Source organism: Schistocerca serialis, chromosome 4 (assembly GCF_023864345.2).
Source record: "Schistocerca serialis cubense isolate TAMUIC-IGC-003099 chromosome 4, iqSchSeri2.2, whole genome shotgun sequence".
In the NCBI taxonomy this organism is placed as follows: Eukaryota; Metazoa; Arthropoda; class Insecta; order Orthoptera; family Acrididae; genus Schistocerca; species Schistocerca serialis.
Genome location: NC_064641.1, coordinates 125,238,465 through 125,260,521, shown reverse-complemented (window position 1 = coordinate 125,260,521; position 22,057 = coordinate 125,238,465). Strand labels below are relative to the sequence as shown.

The following is a 22,057-nucleotide window of genomic DNA, read 5'->3' as shown; positions in this document are numbered from 1 at the left end:
TACCTGAAATAAAAGAATACACCTCTATGTCAGAATTATCAACATTAAATGACATTTTTGTGTGTCATAACTGGTAGTTACTAGCTGTAAAGACAAATACAACTCACTCATTTAGAGAACAGGACACAATAACATGTGGCTCTCTGGCAATACAGACAGACATAAGATAATCAAAATTTTCTGCAGCAAGTTGGAAGAAACTACTTTCATCTAAATTTACATTTCTAACAATATAATTTAGTATTTTAGTTATTACTAATTTATTAATCTGATTAGTTATTGATGATGTAATATGATCTAATACAAAATTAGTTTCTTTACACACATGACTTCTGCAGTTTCTGAATGTGTTCAAAGTTGTCAAAAGTTGAAAAGAGAATTCTAGAAACAAATAATTCATCTTTTACGTGAAAACCACTGATGTTTCTCAATGGCCACTTTATAAACAACTTACATTACAGCACAGGCACTGAATCACATTATAGGTGCCTACTAAAATGTTTTCAATTCTGAAACTAATTTCCATAAATCAACTCTACTGTTCATGCAAGGAATAAAAAACCTTTTTAACCAGTTAATCTTAACACTAGTCTTATACTATATAAGAGGTAAGAAAAATAAGATTAAGGTTTAATGTCTCATCAACGATGAAGTCGTTAGATGAAGCACAAACTCAGATATTACAAGAATGGGGAAGGAAATAGATTGTGATCTTTTCAGAGAAACATACTGAGCTTTCTCACTGAGAGACTGCCATTACAATATTCTGATGACATCAACAGGACAATGAGTACTGACACAACTCAGAGAGCAGTTCTTCCTTTGAGTTAAGAACAGAACTTCCATCAACATTTGATTTGAAAGACAAAAAATTGGATGCTATTCAGTAAAATCTAACCCTACTTTAGAACGTACATTTATAATAATGTAGTTTAGTGTTATTTCGCTGGAAAACACAAGGCGACTTCTGCAGAACAGTAATGTCTTCTAGTGTTGTCACTCTTCTAGTAACTTCAAAAATAATACTCTGCAAACATGGGAAAACACAAGTATAGGAATCCATAATACGTGTGTGTGTGTGTGTGTGTGTGTGTGTGTGTGTGTGTGTGTGTGTGTGCACGCGCGCATCATGGAGAGAAGAGAGAGAGGGGGGGGGGGGGGAGGGAGAGAGAGAGAGAGAGAGAGAGAGAGATGATAAGATAAACCAGCAGCAGGGAGACCATCTCATACCTATGGAATACATGTGCTGACTGCAATGATGAAAAGATAGCTACCCTGGACAGTACAGATGGGAAGTAAACTTATCAAATGTATTTCTTTTAAATATAACCCTGTCAGCTCATGATGATTTTAGAACATTTATTTATTTACCCACATGGTCTGATACAAACACTAGTGACAAGATTTAGAGAACTGACATTTGAAGCTGACTGCAGAACAATTCTACTGTCTCCAACATACACTGCGTGTAAGCACCACTAAGATAAGATATGAGAAATTAGGGCTCATACCGAAGCATATGGACAGTCATTTTTCCCTCACTCTATTTGTGAGGGGGACAGGAAAGGAAATGACTAATAGTGGTACGGGTTACTCTCCACCGAGAGCCGTATGGTGGATTGTGGAGTATCTATGTAGATGTAGATGAAGTGTGTTACAGATTTTGGACAAAATTGGTTAACATTGTTAATATATATTATGGGCAAATTATGGTATTATGACACACTGCAACAGATAGGCTAAGTTAGCTTCACTGAATAGTTCTTGTTTTGCACTTCAACACAACCAGCAAGATTACTTTTCTAGGTATTGTTTTATAAAGCAAAATTAGTGGCACAGCAAGTAGGACCTCACTGCTTTAATAAACTGGATGTTGTTTTCAATAGATTTTATACACATGGGTAGCTTGTTGAACAGTTAAGAGGCCAATGTAAAATGCTCAGTTAGGAGGCCAATGTGAAACGCTCCCTTTTGACAAAGTTTAGTGTTTGCACATAATACATATATATAATGACCTGGTGCTTCCTGTCGAAAGATTCAAGTGCCATCCTAGAGACATTTTCACTGGTGGCTCAGAAGTCCGATGCGAGAGCCAACTTGGTGCCCACAAATGAGGCAAATATGAGTCACTCCAGCAGGAGAGTTAACTAATGTCTGCGCAATCATTTTGCAGCTAAGTTGTTAAGCCATACTTGGCCATGCATCTTGCTTCCATCTGCAGACAGTTGCCTCCTTTTGCTGCAACAGTCAGCGAGTTGCTCCCACTAGTCACTGTCAATATTAAATGTTCACATATCAAGATTGATGCAATCTCTAAATTGTAGTGAAGGTCTTCCATGAAGTCTCTTTGTTCCTGTTATTTCATTGAGTAATGTGTGCAAGGGCAGACGATGCAGATGTCCTAACCACCACACGTGACGTTGTTTGAGCGTGGCAGCAAAACTCTGTTGTTTTGCAGTTTTCAGAACCATATCATTTGTCACATGATCCTTCTATGATATTCCCAAGATGCTCCGTAAGCACTGCAGGTGAACAGCATTGAGCTTTTGTTCCCGTTTGGCATACGACATGCAAGTCTCAGCTCCATACAGGCGAGTGATCAACACACTTGATCTATGCACACATATTTTTGTTGACAATGTAAGATATTTGTTATCCCATGCTTATGTGCGGAACTTCCCGAAAGAGATGGCAGCCTTTCCTATTTGTGCGTTTCTTGTGTCATCCAGTGAGAGATCTTCTGTCATTATTGAACCAAGGTAGCAGAATTTATCGACTGCCTTCAACAAGAAACCGTCCAGTTTGATGACAGCTGGATCTGTGTATCCTTGTGCCATGACACCCATCTTCTTTACGTTTATAGACATGGAGAAGAGCTTGCATGAGGTAGAGAATTTATCCACAAGCTCTTGCAGATATTCTTGAGTATGCGCTACAAATACAGCATCATCGGCAAATAAAAGACTATTTACAAGCAAGTCTTTTCAGAAGCACTTGGATCTGAGTAGAGAAATGTGGCAGAGTTTCCCATCAGCTCTGGTATGCAGATGAATGCCCAGGTTAGTTACACCAAAAGCAACTTTGAGGGATGCTGAGAAAAAAATATCGAACAGAGTGGGAGCCAGTTTGCAGCCTTGACAAAGCCCTCTTTTTCACAGCAAACGGGTCAGATGTGATACTGTTGAAGACCATAGCACCTTCTATATCTTCATGAAAAGCCATGATCATCTTTAAGTACTTTGGAGGACACCCTATCTTCAAAAGTACTCCATACAGTCCTTCTCTGCTGTGTTGAAAGCCTTGTTTAGGTCGATAAAGCCAATGAACAAGGGGTTTTTTGCTCGCAGCATTTTTCCTGAATGTGCCGGACTGTTGTGACCATATCAACTCTAGATTGTAGGGGGCGAAACTCACATTGTTCCTCAGGGTATATGCTCTTGACAAGCTTCTGAAATCTGCCCAGGACCACATGGGCAAATTTTTTTCCAGGTATACTCAGAAGTGAGATTTCATTGCGGCAGTTGCAATCGCCGTGATCACCTTTACCTTTGTATAAAGTAACAATATTTGAATCACGCATGTCTTGAGACACAGTACCCTCAGCCCAACAACTCAGTAAGAGGTTGAAAAGCAATGGAAAAACTGGCTTAAGTTTTACCATTTTTGTGAAGACGTTGTCTTTGCCAGGGCCCTTCCCACATTTAAGCAGTGCAATTGCTCTCTGAAGCTCCCCCATAGTAGTCGTGACATTCAAGTCATGGTAAGGTGTCATATGAGGAATTTCATCCATTGCGTTTGAACTAATATTGATGAGATGTGGGTACAGGTTGGAATAATGTATTTTATCCAATGGTGCAATTGACAATTTTGATCTGTGATGACTTTTCCATCTATTTCCTTGAGTGGTATGCTCTTATTTGGAATGGGTCCAATGCCCCGTTTGATGGCCAAGTACACACCACCAATGTCGCCAGAATTGAAACACTCCTGTATGACAGTGAAAAGTTGCAGACACTGCGTTGAACAGCTGCCTTCGCTTTGCTTAGCTCTCTGCTTGTAGAATGCATGGGTTTTTATGACAGATGACAGTGGCCTGACGCTTAGCCTCAAGGAGAGGTTTCAGGACATCTATGTTCTCTATGAACCACTCCTGGGATTTTGCTTCCAGATTACCAAACACATTTCCAGCCGTAACGGTGAGAAGTAATTTTACCTTCTGCCAGTCTTCAGAAATAGGAGCAGCTGGGTCCCAGGGATCCACCTCTTTTCGTATCTCGTCACTAAATACTTCTACTGCAGCAGTGTTTCTTGTTTGGCAAAGATTAATTCTTGTTTTGCAAGGTGTTCTGGCAGAGTGAACCTTTTTAGTCGCTTGTAGATTTGAATTTGAGTTTATTCTAGCATTGTGTTTGTGTATTTTACTATTTTTCTTGAGTTGCAGTTTTTTTTTACAAATTTTACAGTGTTGAGAATATATAAACAAAGCAGGGTTAGAATGTCCAGCTTCCTGAAGATTCGTTTGCAGAAGTCTGTAAATCTGTTTCCATTAACGATCCTCATTGTGTTCTTCTGGATTCTGACTGATTGTAGCCCAGTTGCTGAGATGTTCAGTAGTCAAGTTTAAAGCTTTCTGAACAGCCTCTGCATTATCCCCTTTGATTGGGGGGCGAGGGGGGGGGGGGGGGAGTCATATTTACTGTGACACTACTAACCTTCAGTTTAAATTCTACTGTATTCCATAAACATCAACTTTGGAGCTGTTGAGCTGGTTCTGATGGTCAACCTTGGCTTCAGACTCATCTTGCAGGTGATCCTTTAATCTGTTCACCTACACTGCTGAGATATCACATTGTCATTTTGATGGACTGGTAGAATATTGTTTCAGTGAGACGTCACCTCATTTTTATTCCTTTTTTCTGGTGTGCACTATTATAAAAAGAATAGACTGCTAGTCACAATAAAAATGACACATTGAGTTGTAGACACGCATACACAGTATGTGTGAGGTGTGCTGGTTTGTGTGAAGATGTATATATTCTCTTTTCTTTTCTGAAGAAGTGTATAACAGTCATTTCATTGCACTGGTCTGCAAACTCAATGATTCATCTTCTTGATGAGTAGCAATCTATCCTTTTCATAATATTGTTGATGTTCCAAACTGGACTTTCCACTGTTTGGTAAGCACTAATTATATTCAAGGATGCACTGCTTATAATAGCTACATCGCCAGTGGTCTAGTACCTCTAGATGTGCAGAACTGAATATGTTGTGTCTTTTTGAAACTGAGAGGAAGACCATTTGTGGAAAACCCCTCAATAATACTTTTAAGAACATTAGTCATCATTTCATCTGTTGCTGTATGTACATTGTATATTTGTATTGATTACAATACCAGTGACATCCCAAAAAAGAACAAATTACATTTTTTGACTGTAAGATGCATCTTTCTCATATATGAGAAACACATGTGGATCTAAAAATTGAGCCTTGTGGAACTCCATAAGTGATTTCTTCGCAGTGAGGAGAATCTCCATTGCTTACATCGGTTGAAATATTAAATATTCTTTTAATTGGATAGATAAAAAAATCTAGCCATCATGTGGCAGCAGGACAGACAGACAGACAGAGACAGAGACAGAGACACACACACACACACACACACACACACACACACACACACACACACACACACACACACACACACACACACACGGGGGGGGGGGGGGGGAGTAGAGGGGGGGGAGTTGTGTGTGTTCTCCTGCTGACACTTGGTGAGCAGATATTTTTTTTTATCTATCCAGTTATATTGTAATTGTAATAAGTATTATTTTATGAATATAATAGAGGGAAACATTCCACGTGGGAAAATTATATCTAAAAACAAACATTATGTGACTCACCAAACGAAAGTGCTGGCAGGTCGACAGACACACAAACAAACACAAACATACACACAAAATTCAAGCTTTCGCAACCAACGGTTGCTTCATCAGGAAGAGGGAAGGAGAGGGAAAGACAAAAGGATGTGGGTTTTAAGGGAGAGGGTAAGGAGTCATTCCAATCCCGGGAGCGGGAACAAAGGACACTTATACACCCGCACATGCACACATATCCATCCGCACATACACAGACACAAGCAAACATTTGTAAAGGCAAAGCATTTGGGCAGAGATGTCAGTCGAGGTGGAAGTACAGAGGCAAAGATGTTGTTGAAAGACAAGTGAGGTATCAGCGGCGGCAACTTGAAATTATCGGAGGTTGAGGCCTGGTGGGTAACGGGAAGAGAGGATATACTGAAGGGCAAGTTCCCATCTCCGGAGTTCTGATGGGTTGGTGTTAGTGGGAAGTATCCAGATAACCCGGACGGTGTAACACTGTGCCAAGATGTGCCGGCCGTGCACCAAGGCATGTTTAGCCACAGGGTGATCCTCATTACCAACAAACACTGTCTGCCTGTGTCCATTCATGTGAATGGACAGTTTGTTGCTGGTCATTCCCACATAGAAAGCTTCACAGTGTAGGCAGGTCAGTTGGTAAATCATGTGGGTGCTTTCACACGTGGTTCTGCCTTTGATCGTGTACACCTTCCCGGTTCCAGGACTGGAGTAGGTGGTGGTGGGAGGGTGCATGGGACAGGTTTTACACCGGGGGTGGTTACAAGGATAGGAGCCATAGGGTAGGGAAGGTGGTGTGGGGATTTCATAGGGATGAACCAAGAGGTTACGAAGATTAGGTGGACGGCGGAAAGACACTCTTGGTGGAGTGGGGAGGATTTCACGAAGGATGGATCTCATTTCAGGGCAGGATTTGAGGAAGTCGTATCCCTGCTGGAGAGCAACATTCAGAGTCTGATCCAGTCCCAGAAAGTATCCTGTCACAAGTGGGGCACTTTTGGGGTTCTTCTGTGGGAGGTTCTGGGTTTGAGGGGATGAGGAAGTGGTCTGGTTATTTGCTTCTGTACCAGGTCGGGAGGGTAGTTGCAGGATGCGAAAGCTGTTTTCAGGTTGTTGGTGTAATGGTGTGATGGTTTTTCCCACATCACTGATCATTTTTAGCTGCTTCCCACAGGTTTTAACGTCATTATTTCTTCGTCAGACAATTGTTAGCCTCACTTTCATAATCTGACACCACAAAACCACTCCTTTTAATGCATTTTCACGCAGTTTTTTCGAAATTTTCCCAAATTTTTCCACTCTTTAACGTGTTTTGGTGGCAACACAACCCCTAACCTTTGTGCACATGGTTGTCTACCAACCCAAGTTCACCACAGGATCAACATAGCCCAGCTTTAACCAACACTTTTTCGCCTTTTTTCACACCAGAGCTCCAGTTGCTTTCTAGTTCACCTTTATCTCTGCCCATATATTTTTATTTTCATTTCAGCCTCAAGTTACACTTTCCACCTTCATATACCATGTCACCCTCACAACACCCCCACAACGACCCCGTTAAGTTTTATTTAAAGTCCCTCCGCAAGCATGCCTTCGCCCTAGCCAGATTACGCTCCCATATTTTATTTACTCAGGCTTGTCTGACATTTGGCATTACCCCAAAGGCCTCACACTTAAAGTTCCCATCTCTGTCTGTAACCCTTCTTTCCATCAGTCCCTATACCAGTTCCAAACCGAACAATCCATAGCCCTCACCCACCTAATCTTTCACCTACACATAAACTCAGCCAATGAGCACCCCTGTCAACTCCTCTCTCTAATCAAAGTCCTCAATCTTTCCTCTCCCACATCCATACCGGCTGTTCAGAGCATCCTCCTACAGGCTCACTGCAAATTAGAACAGCATGTCACCCTCCACCTCAAAAAACTATCCAATTTCCTGGTTTCCCACCTCCGGAAAGGCAACTCACTCATCCTTCACAACCTTTCCGGCAAACCTCAACCTCCTCTCATTGCACACAGACCCAGTCTCTCCCATCTACTCAATCTCCCACTTCCAGCTCCACTCCCCCTAAAATCTCAAAATTCCAATCAACACAATCTGAAACCACAACACCCTAATTCAGTAGTTAACCTTTCCTCCAAACCTCTCTCCCAATCCGAAACCTCTGTCCTATCCAAAGGCCTCACCTTCAGCCCCACTCCCAGATTCAACCAAACAGCCCTCGTCAAAGATTTACTGTCCTACACTCGTACTCTCTGCTGGAAATATCACTTTGCCACAAAGAAAAATGATCCTAATCCTACTCCTAATGATCCAACTCCCCAAGACACTACCCAAATTGAACCCTGCCTGGAACAGTTCCGCCCTTTGTCGCAGCGGGACCCACCTCCTCTTCCTCAAAATTACCCTCTCCAAACCTTCCAGGAATTTCTGACTTTCAGCCTTGCCTCTCAATCCTTCTTAAAAACCTTAATCCTACTCCCAACATCACCATTGCTGAAGCCCAGGCTATCCGTGATCTGAAGGCTGGCCAATCCATCGTCATTCTTCCGGCGGACAAGGTCCCACGACCGTGGTACTTGATCATTGGGAGTATGTGGCTGAGGGACTGCGTCAGCTTTCAGACAACACTACATACAAAGTTTTCCAAGGTAATCCCATTCCTGATGTCCAGGCAGAGCTTCAACGAATCCTCAGAACCTTAGGCCCCCTACAAAACCTTTCACTTGACTCCATCAACCTCCTGACCCCACTGACACCCCGCACTAATACCTTCTACCTTCTTCCTAAAATACACAAACCCAATCATCCCGGCCGCCCCATTGTAGCTGGTAACCAAGCCCCCACAGAACGTATCTCTGCCTACGTAGATCAACACCTTCAACCCATTACATGCAGTCTCCCATCCTTCATCAAAGACACCAACCACTTTCTCGAACGCCTGGAATCCTTACCCAATCTGTTACCCTCGGAAACCATCCTTGTAACCACTGATGCCACTTCCTTATACACAAATATTCCGCATGTTCAGGGCCTTGCTGCGATGGAGCACTTCCTTTCATGCCGATCACCTGCCACCCTACCTAAAACCACTTTCCTCATTACCTTAGCCAGCTTCATCCTGACCCACAACTTCTTCACTTTCGAAGGCCAGACATACCAACAATTAAAGGGAACAGCCATGGGTACCAGGATGGCCCCCTCGTACGCCAACCTATTCATGGGTCACTTAGAGGAAGCCTTCTTGGTTACCCAGGCCTGCCAACCAAAAGTTTGGTACAGATTTATTGATGACATATTCATGATTTGGACTCACAGTGAAGAAGAACTCCAGAATTTCCTCTCCAACCTCAACTCCTTTGGTTCCATCAGATTCACCTGGTCCTACTCCAAATCCCATGCCACTTTCCTTGACGTTGACCTCCATCTGTCCAATTGCCAGCTTCACACGTCCATCCACATCAAACCCACCAACAAGCAACAGTACCTCCATTATGACAGCTGCCACCCATTTCACATCAAATGGTCCCTTCCCTACAGCCTAGGTCTTCGTGGCAAATGAATCTGCTCCAGTCCGGACTCCCTGAACCATTACACCAACAACCTGAAAACAGCTTTCGCATCCCGCAACTACCCTCCTGACCTGGTACAGAAGCAAATAACCAGAGCCACTTCCTCATCCCCTCAAACCCAGAACGTCCCACAGAAGAACCCCAAAAATGCCCCACTTGTGACAGGATACTTTCCGGGACTGGATCAGACTCTGAATGTGGCTCTCCAGCAGGGATACGACTTCCTCATATCCTGCCCTGAAATGAGATCCATCCTTCATGAAATCCTCTCCACTCCACCAAGAGTGTCTTTCTGCCGTCCACCTAACCTTCGTAACCTCTTGGTTCATCCCTATGAAATCCCCAAACCACCTTCCCTACCCTCTGGCTCCTACCCTTGTAACTGCCCCCGGTGTAAAACCTGTCCCATGCACCCTCCCACCACCACCTACTCCAGTCCTGAAACCGGGAAGGTGTACACGATCAAAGGCAGAGCCACGTGTGAAAGCACCCACATGATTTACCAACTGACCTGCCTACACTGTGAAGCTTTCTATGTGGGAATGACCAGCAACAAACTGTCCATTTGTATGAATGGACACAGGTAGACAGTGTTTGTTGGTAATGAGGATCACCCTGTGACTAAACATGCCTTGGTGCACGGCCGGCACATCTTTGCACAGTGTTTCACCGTCCAGATTATCTGGATACTTCCCACTAACACCAACCTGTCAGAACTCCAGAGATGGGAACTTGCCCTTCAGTATATCCTCTCTTCCCATTATCTGCCAGGCCTCAACCTCCGATAATTTCAAGTTGCCGCCGCTGATACCTCACTTGTCTTTCAACAACATCTTTGCCTCTGTACTTCCGCCTTGACTGACATCTCTGCCCAAACTCTTTGCGTTTACAAATGTCTGCTTGTGTCTGTGTATGTACGGATGGATATGTGTGTGTGCGTGCGCGAGTGTATACGTGTCCTTTGTTCCCCCTAAGGTAAGTCTTTCTGCTCCCGGGATTGGAATGACTCCTTACCCTCTCCCTTAAAACCCACATCCTTTTGTCTTTCCCTCTCCTTCCCTCTTTCCTGATGAAGCAACCGTTGGTTGCGAAAGCTTGAATTTTGTGTGTATGTTTGTGTTTGTTTGCGTGTCTATCAATCTGCCAGCACTTTCGTTTGGTAAGTCACATCACCTTGTTTTTAGATATATAAGTATTATTTTAGTTAGATATGACACTATCCATTGGTTTGCTGTATCATTAATTCCATAAAACATCAGTTTATCCACAACAATAATGTGATTTGCATAGTCATATACTTTAGATAAGTCACAGACAATACCAGCAGGTGCTATTTTGTTATTTAGCGCTTATAAAATATGGTGAGTGAATGTGTTAATGGCATTCCAAGTTGAGCAACTCTTCTCAAATCCCAATTGTGATTTACTGAGAATACCATTGTTGCTCAGGTGGAGTACTATTCTAGAATACATGGCCTTCTCACAAATTTTGAAAAATGATGTCAGTAGTGAAACAGGTCAGTAGCTATTGAAATCTCTCCAATCACCATTTCTTACAGAGGAGTTTAACAATGGCATATTTCAATCTCTCTGGGAAAATTCCTTGAGTTAGGACGCACATTTCAGAAAATGAGAGAGCTTATTATATGGGAACAAGGAACAAGTCCTTAGTACCCTGCTGGAAACCACATCAAACCCGGATGAGCTTTTATTTTTGAGAGAATATTATTCCTAATTTCAGAAGAAGTAGGTGAGATGTCCATATGACTGAATTTTATATAAGTTTCTTGTTCAATACACTCTCTTAGTTTTTCCTCTTTACCTGTTTGTCCTTACATTTTTTTTATTACATTTAACAAATGTGACACTACTCAACAGCCCTTTTGTATCTGGGATGTGATAGTTCAATTATCATGTATTATGATATGTAGAATCAGAATTTGTATTTAAAAATGTTCTATCACACATGATTTCTGAATTTATAAGGGACACCACCTTATCAAAGATATCTCCAGTGTCAGGCGGGAGGGTCTGTGAGCGTGAAAGAGGAGAAGGCCTATGTCAGCAGCATTTTAGCTACTGGCAGGGCTTCCCCAGCTCGAGAGACCTCAGCAGAGGAGCCACAAAAAAATCCACGTCCTCCAGGGTACTGTTGGGTGTAGACCTGATAACCCCACACTCTAAGAATGTCATATTTTGGAAGCACAACAAGAGACTGCATGCAACATCAAAGCATGACTCTGGCAAAGAAAAATAGGAACATGGAATATACGAACAATGTTGAAATCTGAAAAAATGAGAGCTGAAGAGATCATGAAATTTAAGTACAATCAAACAATGGAAAATCCAAGATGGAATGTAACAATATCGTGTGAAGTAAAGTTGCTACTCACTGTATATCGGACATGCTGAGTCGCAGAAAAGCACAACGAAAATATTTTCACACTTAAAGCTTTTGGCCAATGACCTCTGTCAACAATACACACACATACGCACACACACACTTACAGAAACGCGGCTCACACACATGACTGCACTCTCAGGCAACTGAAACCACACTGTGAGAAGCAACACCAGTGCATGATGGGAGTGGCGACTGGGTGGGGGAAAGGAGCAGGCTGGGGAGGGGAAGGGGAGGGATAGTATGATGGGGATGGCGGACAGTGAAGTGCTGCAGGTTGGGTGGTGGGCAGGGGGAGGTGGGAGTATGGGAAAAGGAGAGAAAGAGACAGAAATAAATAAATAAAGAAAAATGAACAAATAAATAAAAAAATAAGAGGAAGAAAAATAAAAAAAAGATGGGTACGACTATGGGCACCTGCATGGCACTATCCTATGCCGACCTACTCATGGGCAATCTAGAGGAATGCTTCCTAAACACCCAGAATCCTAAACCCCTCACCTGGTTCAGATTCATTGATGACCTTTCAAATCTGGATCGAGGGTGAGAACATCCTGTCCACATTCCTCCAGAACCTCAACAACTTCTCCCCCATTTGCTTCACCTGGTCCTACTCAACCCAACAAGCCACCTTCATAGACATTGACCTCCACCTTGAATATGGCTACATCAGTACCTCCATCTATATCAAATCTACTAACCACCAACAATATCTCCACTTCGACAGCTGCCACCCATTCCAGTCCAAGAAGTCCCTTCTGTACAGCTTAGCCACCTGTGGTCATCGCATCTGCAGTGATGAGCAGTCCCTCTCAAAATATACCAAGTCTTTCACTCAATCCTTCACTGACTGTAATTATCCTCCCAACTTTGTACAAAAACAAATCTCCCATGCCTTGTGTTTCCAGTCTTCCACCACCTCCCAAAGCCCCACCATCCACCCACAGAGGAGCATCCCCCTGGTCACTCAGTACTACCCAGGACTGGAGCAACTGAATTACTCTCTCTACCAGGTTTCGATTACGTCTGGTCATGCCCTGAAATAAGAAATGTCCTGCCCACTATCCTTCCCACCCCTCCCACTGTGGCATTCTGCAGTCCACTGAACCTATACTCATCCATCCTTACACAACCCCTGCTCCCAATCCCTCACCTCATGGCTCAAACCCAATCCCTTACCTCATGGCTCATATCCCTGTAATAGGTCTAGATGCAAAACCTGTCCCATACATCCTCCCACCACCACCTACTCCAGTCCAGTCACTAACACCACCTATAACATCAAAGGCAGGGCTACCTTTGAAACCAGTAGTCATGTGGTCTACAAGCTAAGCTGCAACCACAGTGCTGCATTCTATGTAGGCATGACAACCAACAAGCTGTCTGTCTGCATGAATAGCCACCGACAAACTGTGGCCAAGAAACAAGTGGAACACCCTGTTGCTGAACATGCTGTGCAACATGATACCCTTCATTTCAGACAACCAACAAGCTGTCTGTCTGCATGAATAGCCACCGACAAACTGTGGCCAAGAAACAAGTGGAACACCCTGTTGCTGAACATGCTGTGCAACATGATACCCTTCATTTCAATGATTGCTTCACAGCCTGTACCATATGGATCCTTCTCACCAACAACAGCTTTTCTGAACTGCACAGGTGGGAACTTTCCCTGTAATACATCCTACTATCCCGTAACCTTGCTGGCCACAACCTTCATTAGTTGCTGTCCTCACCCATCCAGCCCCTTCCCTGCTCCCATTCCAGCACTTCACAGCCATCATTCCACCATCACACCCAGTCTTTTTTAATTTTTATTATTATTATTATTTTTTTATTATTTTCATTTTATTTACTTATTTATTTTTTTATGTATTTCTTACTCTCTATTTCTCTCCCTTTTCCACTACTCTCCCCCCCCCCCCCCCCCCCCGCCCACTGCCCAACCTGCAGCACTTCACTGTCCACCATCCCCACCATACTATCCCTTCCCCTCCCTGCCCCACCACCCAGTCACCACTCTCATCATGTACCAGTGCTGCTGCTCGCAGTGTGGTTTCAGTTGCCTGAGACCGCAGTCGTGTGTGTGAGCTGCATTTGCACGAGTGTGTGTGTGCGCGTATGTGTGTCTATTGTTGACAAAGGCCATTGGCCGAAAGCTTTAATTGTGAAAATCTTTTTGTTATGCCTATCTGTGACTCAGCATCTCCGCTATGTGGTGAGTAGCTACTTTCCTTCTCATAATATTGAAGTTTAAGTACAGTACTGCGGCACTACAAGAAGTGAGATGGCAAGTACAAGGTAAGGCAGGTGGGCATCATCAGTGTTCTCTGCTGGACCAGAAAGAAGAACAGGCCAACGTGGAAGAGGATTTATAATGACTAAAGAGCTTTGGAAAAGTCTTTTAAAATTTTAACTGTTAATGAAAGACTTAGTATGTTCTGGCGTGACAAAAAGTGCTGGCACGAAGATGAAGAATGTAAGAGCTGTAAGACAGCGTCAGCCAATAGCCCACTGACTAGGACAGCACCAAAACAGGAGTGGCCTCCTTAGGAAGAGAATACAAGTGCCACTCCTGCCAACCTCGGCTGCAGAGGAGTGGTAGACTGTCACTAACAGAGAAGACGCACACTAGAAGAGCAATAATCCTATACTGAGACTTGTGCCTTATATCAATTGCTTACATGGACGTTGTATATAGCGATGGACACTAATTGTTTGCATGTCACCCATTGCTTGAGACATGTTATTTTAATACAAAGTTAAGGATTTTCAATCTACTTTATTGTAACAAAAACCATTAATGTGATTTGCTGGAATTGTTGTATAGCTATCTGAGGAAGCAGCATCCTTTAGGCACCCTGTAAGAGATGAGCGGGTAGGACCCCACATAGTAGCTAAGAATAAAATGGAAATTAAGGAGTATAAAAGTAATAACAGCATACACACCAACAGAGGAAGCAGAAGAAGGAATTAAAGAACTGGTTGATGAAGATCTTGTCCAGTGCAGTACCCAACAATCAATCTTTCCTTCTCATCCCACACGGTAAGTCTCCCCTTACCTGGGCTTCTGGGTGACTTTACTGCTGAATTCTACCCCTTTTCCTAAACCTCTCCAATCCTTTTCCTTCACCCCTCTTCCTTACCATTTAATCCTTCTGCCAGAAGAACAAACCACTGGTTCTGAAAGCATACATAAAAGCTTTTTTTTGTGTGTGTGTGTGTGTGTGTGTGTGTGTGTGTGTGTGTGTTCTCCTGCTGCCGCTTGGTGATTAGATTTTTTATCTAGCCAATTACTATATACATACTAAGTAGTATTGCGTTCTGAATATGTACTTCTTGTTTGTTTCAATTCTGTCATTGTTCACCCGTACTGTTTTTGATTCTGCTGTCTATGAATTCTGCACCCCAAAATTACAGAAATCCACTCATTTCCTAACCATATGCAGAAAAATAGTTCAAATTAATTGACTAGTGTTATTAAACACACCTGCTACTTGTGACTTGTCATTTATAGCTGCTCCATCCAAATTAATAGTGATGTTTCCTGTTTCTCATTTTACTACATTACATACAGCCTTACATCTCTTGTCAGAATTACTGATTCCTGTCATAATATTCTTGTTCCTCCATTTTTTAAAAACTTTTCTTTGTAGATTTTTTGAGTAATTTTTGTATTGCACATCTACTGCAGGATCTTTCTTTTCCTTGCCAACAGATAAAAATCTCTTTTTATTTCACAAGATAATTTAATCTCCCTGATGATCCATGGTTTTTTACACAGTTGTTTAGTGTCCTTACTGAGTAGTATAAATTTCATCCCAGGCCATCTCTTGTAAACTCTTCTTAAAATTGTTTGTCCTTGAATCATTAATTATTCCAACTGATTCCCACTGGTGAGTATCTATACTGTAAGGCACTATCTCATTTACACTAATCAACTGTGCATCAAGCTCAGAGAGAGCATTTGTTGCTGGGTATATAGTTATTTTCTTGTTTCGGGCTTTGTCAAGAGAAACACTACCAATTAGGGTCCTACTGTCTCCTGTTGAAAAATTAATTATTGAGATCAAATTGTAGGATCCAAATAAGATTTCCAAATCTTTTTCCTATTAGAATCCTTTAGAAAATTTAAACTGAAATCACCACAGACTATTAATTTCTTTCTGCTGTCTCACTGATAGCATAGTAGGGAAACCATATTCCTTACAAACAGTTCAAAATTTCCAATTGAGGACCCATATACAGTTACTGTCACAAGTGAACAATTGGTCAGTATCAATTCACAACTACATAATCTACTTATTTAAATGTTTCTAAATTTGTGTTCTGTCTTAATGTATGTAACAATCGATTACCAGGTAAGGCTGTTGAGTCTGAGGTTTTCAACATTCCTGCATACAGGAATTGTAGGACATTAGATGCAACAGCCAAGAGACTCACTGGCACAAAGTTAAGAAAAAAGTCAATTTGTGTTGTTATGTGGGGTGTCTTAATTAATACAAGAACGCAGGTCATGTAGGAGACAACTGAGTACTATCGGTAAAAGGGAGAAAGAAGATCTCATTTTATAAATTAAGTTGAAAGTAAAGGTAGATATAAACCATAATATGTCTGCGTGCATAAAACCTGATAAAATATACTTTACAAATTATGAATGAATTGACTTCTTAGGTAGTTTTTCAGTTACACACTCAGCTCACCATTAACATGGCGTATTTTGTAATGATGCAGAAAGTGTCAGTTTACAGCCTACTTAACATCTTTCGTTTTGTATATGGGAATATCTAAACAATTTCACAAACAACATAACAATCCTTGACATGTCTGTACTAATTGATGGTCTGCTTATTCCACTAAATATAGCACGTCACTGCTACAGTTTCATCTCAAGTTTCCCCTATCTCACCTCTTCCATTATTTATACATGAGTAATAATATTATTAAAAAGAATGTGGGTGGGTTCAGTCTTCAGTATTGACTCTCATAGACTTGACTCTGTGATCAAACAAACAGAAATTCTGACATGAACTGATGACAGGAGAATAATTCTTTTTTACGCTAAGTTTTTGTTACGTCTAAATGATATGTTTTTCCTTTTGTGGAGACACGATTACCTGGTGCGGGCGAGGCAGAAGGCTCTTGATATGGGCAACATGCTGCAACAACACAGCTCGAGAGGCAGCATATAAGGGGCTTTCCAACTCCTGCATTTTCTCCTGAAGTTCTATGCAGGTTGCTGGATCACTGTAACTTGCCTGGGGAACTCCAGCATCTTGGTAAGCCTGTAATAAAATAAACCCCATACATGCATGCCAACTGCTGAGACAGAAATCAGTGCAATTTCCTACATTGTATACATTCTTTCTAATGTTTGCATGATGTTATCCGTGTATTAAACATCCTGTTTTTATCTTTACAAGTAAAATGCAAAATTAACAAAAATGTTAAACAAACCTAGATGAGGGTAATTTAATGAACATCACATAAACAAGTAGTACAAACAGAGCCTCAAGACAAAATATACCATAATGAGAGATGTCACAAGGGTACACTCCCACCCTCTGAATAACATCATAGCAAATGAAACTCCAAGGTCATATTTGACAAGGAGCAGAAACTGAATAGTTTCATTTACTTCATAAAAATAAAAATTACAAATTGGCAATATAAAAAAATACAGCTAGAAAAACATTTCGTATTTATAATACTAGAATAGGTACTAGCATGCATATTTAGTGTTACCTTTCAGAACAAAATGTTGCTACATGTGCTGAAAGAGAGAGGAAACAACTGGAGCATGATACTAAACAGGAATTAAATAACTGGAGAGCATGATACTAAACAGGAATTAAATAACAAAAGTTACTAAGGGGCTGAGGCCAATCAAAAAACAATGGGAAAGGAAACATGAAACTTTACAATGAAATGAGATCTGATAACCAGAAAAATAAACAATGATTCAGACAACAGCTGACATGTCACATAAAGAGGAAGGTTAGATGAGAATAGAATTCAAGGTGAAACAAAAATGGGTGGCAACAAAGAATAATGAAAGAAGAAGCAAACAGTACATGAACCAAGGAAAGTAGAGATGTGAATAGCAATAAATAGAAGACAAATTAGGAAAAATTAAGTGGAAAGTTGCAATAGGAACAGAAGGGAAAATGAAAAGTAATGATTAGGGTATGACGGGGCCAGGTGCATGAAGGGAAAGCAGAGACATGTGGCAGTCCATAAGAAGAACCAGTTTTAAAGATAGTATTCCTGGCTGTACATGTGATGAAACAAGCACCACTACAAATATGGGACCTATACTAGTGTTCCTCTGCAACACGACAGATATGACCATGGTGCCTGTTTCACCCTATTTGCCATTCTAATGATACCTTAGAATTTTGCAGGGGCTCACTCACAAAACACAGCATGTGCTTGGTTCCAGCCAACTACTATATCTCAACTTCTGAATCACTCTCGACATTGATTACTGCCTTACCTCTTCCTCAATTTTTCCATTTATTTTGCCTTTTTCATGTCTCTTTTCTCCATGAGCACTACCTATAATTATATTACATATTCAGCCTCATTTCTTCCCTCCCCTTTCCCTCTTTCAAAAACTAAAACAATATATCATTGTGAATGCAAGTCTTTTCTAGATGATATTCTATGTGAATATGCATATACTACCATTTGGCAAATAGAAACTTTTTCTATCAAATTTTGATTGAAGCTATAGTTTCATACGCTAATAAATATAATTTACTGCAGTTTTCCATTGATTATTCATTACATTATCTTATAAAGCATAATATCAAGAAGGAAAAATTACATATTTCAGAATCTATTAGCAAAACATTATACTGCTTTAAAATGCATATACATTGCATGACAAAAAAAACACAACACATCCAAAGACCAGCTCAGAAGTCAGCACAACTTTGGACACATCACTGGTAGGTACGTAAATGATTATAGCTAGAATTTTCTGCACAAGGTAGAATGACCACCAGAGCATGTTAGCGTTGTATATGTTTAGTTTTGTTACCAGGCCCGGTAGAGTACACAAGGGGCAGAAACAAGACAGATTTTGAGTGATCATTGTGAAGAGCATGTAGATGCCACATACTCATCTGAAGCAGCACTATCAGCACCCAAAAGAGTTTGAAAGTGACCTCACTGTGGAGCTCCATTTGGTTGGCTGGTCGAATCGTGCAATATCAAGGTTTGTAGGACACTCAGATGTGACAATGGCTTTGTGTTCAGTGATGAACTGTGATTCTGCACTACCCATGACCACCATTGGTGAGTATGGTAGCAACATGGGGAGAGGCACCAGTCTTTCAATGTTTTGGAGAGGCACAGTCATGTTATTCCTGGTGTTATGGTTTGAGGGACCATCAGGTATGACTTTAGGTCATGTCTCCTAGTGATTGACACAACTCTGAGGGCACAACAATACATCACAGACATCCTGCATCCCCATGTGTTTCCTCTCATGTGACAGTACTGTGGTGCCATCTTTCAATAGGGCAATTCTTGCCAACAGGTGGCAATGTCTATGTGATGCTGAGGTACTCCGGTAGCCAGCAAGATTCCAAGATCTGTCCCCAACAGAACACATGTGGGAGCAGCTCAGATGTCAACTTTATCCCAGTGTCAGTATGCGTGGTACCAGGCACCAGTTACAAAAGTTGTGGATCAGCTTGACTCAAGAGGTGATACAATGGCTTAATGACACCCTTCCCAACCAAATCAGTGCAAGCATCCTGGCCAGAGGGGGTGCATCATCATACTGATCAGTGGGCTCATAATGTGAAATTATTTATCAATTTGACTCAATTTTATAATCACCAGAATAACATCACATACCGTCTCAACAAAGATTTCATTTTGCTTCCTCCTCCCCTTTTGCTTGCTTGCATTGTTTTGTCAGGCAGTGTAAATTTAAAATATTTTAGCTGAATTTTCAGCAGTTAGGTCTCAACTTTGCATTTTATTTTTGTTGATTTGTAATATTCATATTATTACTGTAATGGAAACAATAATCAGGAAAAGTCACAGCTCTTGGTCTAGTGGCTAGCATTGCTGCCTCTAGATCATGGGTTTCCATGTTCAATTCCCGGCCAGGTTGGGGATTTTATCAGCCTGGGGACTGGGTGTTTGTACTGTCCTCATCATTTTATCATCATCATCATCATCATCATCATCATCATCATCATCATCATCATTCATGGTAGTGGTTAGACTGTACTTTGTAAAAAAATTGGACTGTTTAAAAGAAATTGGGAGTTTGTAGGGGTGCTGATGACCGCACAGTTGAGCACCCCACAAACCAAGCATCATCATCATCATCATAATCAGGAAAGGTAACTACTCATTTGTAGCTGACTGAAGAACAGTGCAAAGACACAACCATGACAGCACAGACTCTTTTGCCAGCTTATGGGCTATCACTCTTTTTTTAATTCCAGTATGCCTGCGCATGTGTGATGCCCCTCCCCCCTCCCCCCCCCCCCCACTCCCATTGCCTGCTCCCTCCCCACACACACAATTATATTTATTGTAGTCTGCTTGAAGTATATCAGCAGCAGCAAATTCACATTCCTTACAGAACTATCATAATGAGCTGAAGTTTTGCATAGCCAGAAAAGCCTTCATTACTTAATTTTCCCAAATAATTCCATACATTATTCCATCCCAGCAAGGTTCTGTGGTTGAAAGAAAAAAAAGAGTCAAATGGTAAATTCAAATGCCTGGAGTTGAGTCCCCATCTGATCCTAGGATTTTTTTCTGTCACTTTCATTTCTTTCACCTCTGGCGATCATTAGCAACTGTAGTTCAGAGTCCACATTAAAATGAGAACCATGCCCCATAAAGCGCTGTTGTACTCTTCAGCCATCCCCCCCCCCCCCCATATATAATCCTAATGTCCAACCTATTTACTTAGATAAATACAAATTATGATACATAGTGTGATACGTTTTCTGAATAATGAAGTTTAGATTACAGTTGTATTTACTTCTTATGACCAGTTTCAACCTGTACTGGCCATCTATGACCAACTTTTAGATCTGAAGACAACCTAAACTGACTGAAACCATTCATTCAAAAAATAAAATTGCAATCTATGCTGCATTATTCAGGCAATTTGAATATAAAGAGCATTGTGGTGACTCCACAACAGCATAATGCCATTTTTCAGCACTGATAAATTTGTAATTTATTGCAAAAAGGACCTTATAATTACCTGGAGAGTCAGCTGTGTACCCAACCGTATGCAGTGCTGCAAAATTTTTGGACTGACTTCTTTGCAGCTCAGCACCAGCAGTACGTCCTCATACTGGAGCTTGCTAAGAAGGCGGGCTGAGTCACGTCCAGACAAACAGCCCTGGGAGCATCTGAAATCAACACAGCATCTCAAGTCCTCTGCTTCGTATAAAGGGTTATTCAAACAGATGGATCATTTAATTTTCATTTCATGAAACAGAAATTGCATACCAATGATCTACACACAAGTGGAAAGAACAGAAACTAAAGTTTCGATTACAACCACCAAAGAGCCAATGGTTGCGTACACGACCACTGCAGTGCTCACATAAAAAGGATGGCAGTTGTGAGTTAAGATGGCTTACTGTGCAGCATAAGGTTTTCCATGTTCTCAAGTTCAAAAGAATTGAATCATAATTTGCAGTATAGAGGGTATTTGTCTCTGATTTGGCACTGAACCACCAGCTAAGAAAAGCATAAGCCATTGATTAAAGAAATTTTTGACAAACTGGGTGTCTCTGAATACCTCAACCAACTGTATGTTGAATTTTGAGATGCAGTTTGCTCAACCTGTGCAAGCTCTCATTAAAAATGGCACAAAAAAGCATACTGAATTTTGTGGTGACATTGTGAGAAAGGGTGAAGATTAAATGTTTCTCCTGCACTTTCTTTCTTTCTTTCTTTCTTTTTTTTTTTTTTGTGATGAAGTGATGTTTAAATGTAATGTCTGCAAACCCTGTGTAACACCGCAACATGAGAGGGACTCACTAAATCAAAATCTGTGTTGCGCCTTACCGCAAAACAAAGTTAATCAGTCTTTCTTTTTTTATTTTTTATTTAATTTTTTGGAGAGAGAGTACTGTTAGTAGAATAACATACATGGGCATGTTGGAACAATGGCCTTTTCCTCAACTTACTGCAGA

General features: G+C 41.3%; 1 protein-coding gene across 1 annotated transcript in view; it reads right to left on the bottom strand.

Moving 5' to 3' along the window:
- LOC126474314 (huntingtin-like) overlaps nt 1-22,057 on the bottom strand; it is a 110,471-nt gene that overhangs the window by 2,414 nt on the left and 86,000 nt on the right. The window contains exons 10-11 of the mRNA XM_050101780.1: nt 21,115-21,265; nt 16,985-17,152 (exon numbers count right to left, since the gene is read on the bottom strand). Coding sequence (XP_049957737.1) covers nt 16,985-17,152; nt 21,115-21,265 — 319 coding nt within the window. The remainder of the gene's footprint in view (nt 1-16,984; nt 17,153-21,114; nt 21,266-22,057) is intronic.